The sequence below is a fragment of the Pterocles gutturalis genome, unplaced genomic scaffold (genome assembly GCF_000699245.1).
Source record: "Pterocles gutturalis isolate BGI_N339 unplaced genomic scaffold, ASM69924v1 scaffold23242, whole genome shotgun sequence".
Taxonomy (NCBI): Eukaryota; Metazoa; Chordata; class Aves; order Pterocliformes; family Pteroclidae; genus Pterocles; species Pterocles gutturalis.
Genome location: NW_010113459.1, coordinates 6771 through 11342, shown reverse-complemented (window position 1 = coordinate 11342; position 4572 = coordinate 6771). Strand labels below are relative to the sequence as shown.

Genomic DNA, 4572 nt, shown 5'->3' with positions numbered 1-4572 from the left:
AGGACTGTTGATAAATGATGGAGAGTGGCTTGGCAAGCTCCCCTGCCAGCTCCCTCAGTGCTCTCGGGTGGATCCCATCTGGCCCCATGGACTTGTGCGTGTCCAGGTGGTGTAGCAGGTCATTAACTGTCCTCCTGAATTGTGGGAAGGCTGTCCTGATCATTGTCCCTGCCTGCCAGCTCAGGGAGTTGTATGTCCTGAGGATAACTAGTCTGACTATTGAAGACTGAGGCAAAGAAGGCATTAAGCACCTCACCTTTTTCCTCATCCTTGGTGATAATGTTCCCTCCTGCATCCAACAAGGGATGGAGACTCTCCAAATTATTAACCTCATTGGCCACCCATGTGCTTGTACAAGCTTTAATTTGCTTCATACCTTGTATTTCATAAATTAAGTGGTATTTCAGTTCATTTCTTTACAGGGCTTTGTCCTCTAGTACTACATAATTTTTATTGCCGTCTGTAGGTCATACTCATATCTCAGTGAGTGATATTGTTTCTTATTCAGATACTTTCTTCTGCCTCTTGAAAGACGGTCATGTTCTGTTGCCTCTTGAATTCTTATTTCTGAGACATTATAAATGCAACCTTGAGAAGAGAGCAGTGCATAAATACTGGAGAAATGTTTGCTGCATTTTTCTCCAAGTTCTTAGTTTGGAAGGAACCAGCACTGTTGGACATGGAAATCTCTTCTGTAAGGAGACCTACAGCTGCATTTTTTCGGGGATGACTTTTATGCATTAGTACATTGGTGTGTTTTAGAAGATAATGAACATTCAGATTGGCAAGCTATCATTTGGCGAGATAAGACACCTTTTCTGGTCAGCTGTCTGCTTGCCCTGCAGTGCAGAGCAAGAAGGAATGAGGATAGCTCTGCTATCAGGCAGCAGGAGATTGCCAGTCGTTGCTGCTGATATTGCTTCTGTCCCACAGCCTGACTTGACCACACAACACCTGTAATGCTGGCTTTGGGTAGAGGGCACAGAGAGTTGCTTTGAATTAGTTTGGAGTTTGCTGAAGTGTTTGCAATTTTGAATATTGGCAATGAGGTTCTGCACATCTGATCCATTATGGGTTTGGTTTTTGTTTGGTTTCTCTTCTGAGAGAATCGTATAGTGCGTAGTGAAGAACAGAGGGAAGCTTCTTAGTATTCACAATGAGTTTGCATTGTAAATTTGTATCTAGTGGCTAGGTAGAAAAAAATATTGCCCTAAGTTAATGTTAATTTTAGGACTTAGGCATTTGATGTAGCAGCTTTCAGCCTGATGCATTTCAAACAATTGAAGAGGATAGCTTCCACAACAGAGAGCAAGTAGTTTTTATACATGCGTTGTTTGCTGTCCCACTGCCAGACTGCTGTTTAGCTTCACAAACAGTGCTCTGTACACAAATCCTTTGAGAAAAAGTTTTCTTTAGGTGTCTTAATTATTAGAAGTCCAAGTTTTTATTTCCTATTTACCTACCTTGAATATTTAAAGTTGATGTGAAGGACATGTAATAGTTGGAGAGGAGCTAAATAGCAGGATCAGGATTCAGTCATCTTGTAGACTGTTTCTCTGCTATGCTCACTCAGAAGCCAGCTCTGAAAGAAAAGTTCTATTTTGTGTTCAGATTATTTTTTTAAAAAATTGGAAGTTTTGTGTAAGATTTGCATTAAGAACTGTTTTTGGTTTTATTTTAAATCTGGTTCTCCCCGATGTGTTAACAAGATCATACATAGAGGGATGTAATTATCAAAGAGAAATAACTGATTTTTTAAATTTAGGTTATTGGTGTAAGTTAACAGAGCACTTGCACACTTACTTACGGATCAAGACACAGTGTTAAGTGGTGCCCTGAAAAAAGACCACTTTTCCTGGAAGGAATTAAGGAATGTTGACTGTGGCTCGCTTATAAACCTAAGTGAATGATGCATTAACAGCTGGTTCTGAAAACATTTTATAAAACTGTTACTTGCTCAGTACAGTTGTATTTTCTAAAAACAACAGCTACTTATTTATTACCCAATTATATACAAAAGTTGAACTCAATGAGTTTCTTTACTCATGGTTGAATTAACTTATTGCTAAGCTTGTTAACTGTGCTTTTTCCTTTCCTTGATCTGATGTAATTGCTGTTAGAAGGTCATGCAAAAAGAAACTTAAAATGCACCAGTTCTTAAACCTGGTTGTCCCCATTCCGTCTACAATGCAATCAGAAAATAAAATCTGTAAACACAAGCTGTTGATATCTTAGTGCAATTGCAACAGTTCTTTAGAATTTGTTCTTTCTTTTTTTTTAATGGTTACTGACTTTGTAAGCCCTTTGACTATAATAACAACTCTGGTTCATAAGTATGTGTATTTCAAAAGCACCAGCAAACCAAATACTCTGAGTAACGCGCTAGTGGCTGGAAGTTACTGAGTGAGTGGAAAGTGTTGGACATAGAAACCAATTCTGCAGTATACTGTTCCTCAGAGAAAGTTATTATTCAAGATATCTGTGACAGTAGCTTTAACTTTTAAAGCAGTGAGAATACAGACATTTTGTTAGGTCAGGCAGAGTTCTTTTGTCAGTTACTATTTTACTCAGCTTGGGTATTACAGGAAGGTTTTGTGTTTGCTTGATCTGCTTTTTTTGCCTCAAGAATGGAGAGGGTGGTTTTTTATTTCCCTTTAATAAGTCAGCGTGATTGCATTTTGGTGTGAAGGTCTTAAAGTTTTCTATGAGAACAAGCATTTAGAAATGCATAGTGTGTGAAGTACTTTTGTTTCAGCCTCGGTTTTAGCAGTATGACGTGTTTTTCAGTCTGAGATTTTTTTCAAAGAACTGGAGAGATGTAAGTGCCCAAATCCCGTTTGAATTTGGTATTCTCTTACTTTTCCTGTAGACTCATGTACGTACTGCCGAGCATTGCAACAAGATACAAGAATCAGAAGGGACTGTATTCAGATGTGTGCGCTGCCAATACAAAAACTGGCAGAGAATAGTATCTGCCGGATCATGGCAGATGCGTTGTACAATAGTTCACGTATACTGTAGTGTTCCTTGTATTCTTTTCAACCTGTTCTGATGATTTACAGCTATGCCATCTGCTTAGGATTTTTTTTGGAGTTACCTGTTTGTAAGTAATTCCTTGTTTGAAAGGTGGGTTGGGGAAAGTGCAGGGAAGCAAAAGGGAATGCAGGCTGTAAATCAGAATAATGTATTGGTGGTAGGTATTTGATAGGATGCAGTGAGTTGATGTTTCTTTTAGCTCTGAGGGAAGAGAATTGCATCCATTTTACTGTGACTCTCCTGTATTGCAAGATTCAAAATCATTGCTGCATTTTGGGGGCAAAATCTAGGGTACTGTTAAGTAAACTAAAACAGATCACACCAAGAGAATTTGTGGAGCAGAGTTATATGTAGTCTTGGAATACTTCATATGAATGTCAGAGTAAACTGAAAATCTTTTTATTTAAAGTGGTACTTCTTTTAGGATTTCACATGTCTAGGTACTATTAAATAAAGAAATATATTCCAAAAGAGTAAGTAAAAAAAAAACCGCATTCTGATGATATTTTTGTTGGTTTTATTTTATAGTAGGCCATGGCTGTCAAAGGAATAAAGGGTTGGAAGGTCCCACCCAGAAGGCTCTTTGGGAAGCCAGGCAGCAAAAAGTCATTGATACTGAAAGGTCTTCATATGATCCAAAGATGCAGAGAAGACGACAGGCAAGAGATATCCAAAGGTATGCAGCCTTCTTTCCAGTTGCTCAGTATCTAATCCAAAGTACAGTTTAAGCTTGTGCTAAATTGTTGTGAAAGATACTTGTCCAACATAACTGAAGGAAGTCATACTTAGTAAAAGTAAATAGGACAGGTAGGTAACAAGTTTTTTGGTTTTAATGAGTTTCTATTGCATTGAATTTTTTCAGGGAATAATAGGAACTCTGAGTTCAAGAAAGCAAGCTACTTTTTGGGAGTCTGATGTAATCACCCTGCAGAGGAAGAGCACTGGCTGTAAATACTTGTTGTTCTGTTATGGTTTTTTTTGTAATTGGAGGAATTCTGACCTACTCCATACTGTTTGAAAACTTCTCAAGCATTTCAACCTGTTTCAGCTGGGTCTAAAAGGTATAACATCTGTGAGACTAAGGGTGACTTCCTAACAGTCAATAAAAGTTTCTAAACTTGAGTATAACAAAGGTGTGTCACTGTTTCAGTTTGTAAGTTGTGCAAAATCTAAATTAATTCCTGATTGAGTTTTTTTGTTGTTGTTGAAAGGAATTTCTCTTCTTTATTCTACTTGATTTATTTTTTGAGGTTGCATTTTGGGACTATATAACAGTGCTTTTTATTTTACAAAATCAAGTAAATGTTCCAATATCTAAAATTTCTTAAGCTCTTAAAATTGTTACGCTGGCTTATTTTTGTTTGAGAAACACAGAGTTTAAACTGTGTTTTCTGAGAAGGAAAAAAAGCTCTGGTTTACATTGATATAGTCAGAATCAGCTTCAGTCTTTCCTTTCCATGTCTCCACAAGAATATGTCCATGGTGATTTATCTTTTGCGTGTTTTTATCTGTTTCTGCAAGGGTATTTCTTCCATC

General features: G+C 37.5%; 1 protein-coding gene across 1 annotated transcript in view; it reads left to right on the top strand.

Moving 5' to 3' along the window:
* SPAG16 (sperm associated antigen 16) overlaps window positions 1-3712 on the top strand; it is a gene marked incomplete at both ends in the record, with an annotated part of 27466 nt that extends 23754 nt beyond the window's left edge. The window contains one exon of the mRNA XM_010074515.1: window positions 3565-3712. Within this exon, the coding sequence (XP_010072817.1) occupies window positions 3565-3712 (148 nt within the window). The remainder of the gene's footprint in view (window positions 1-3564) is intronic.
* Between the last annotated feature and the right edge of the window lie 860 nt (window positions 3713-4572).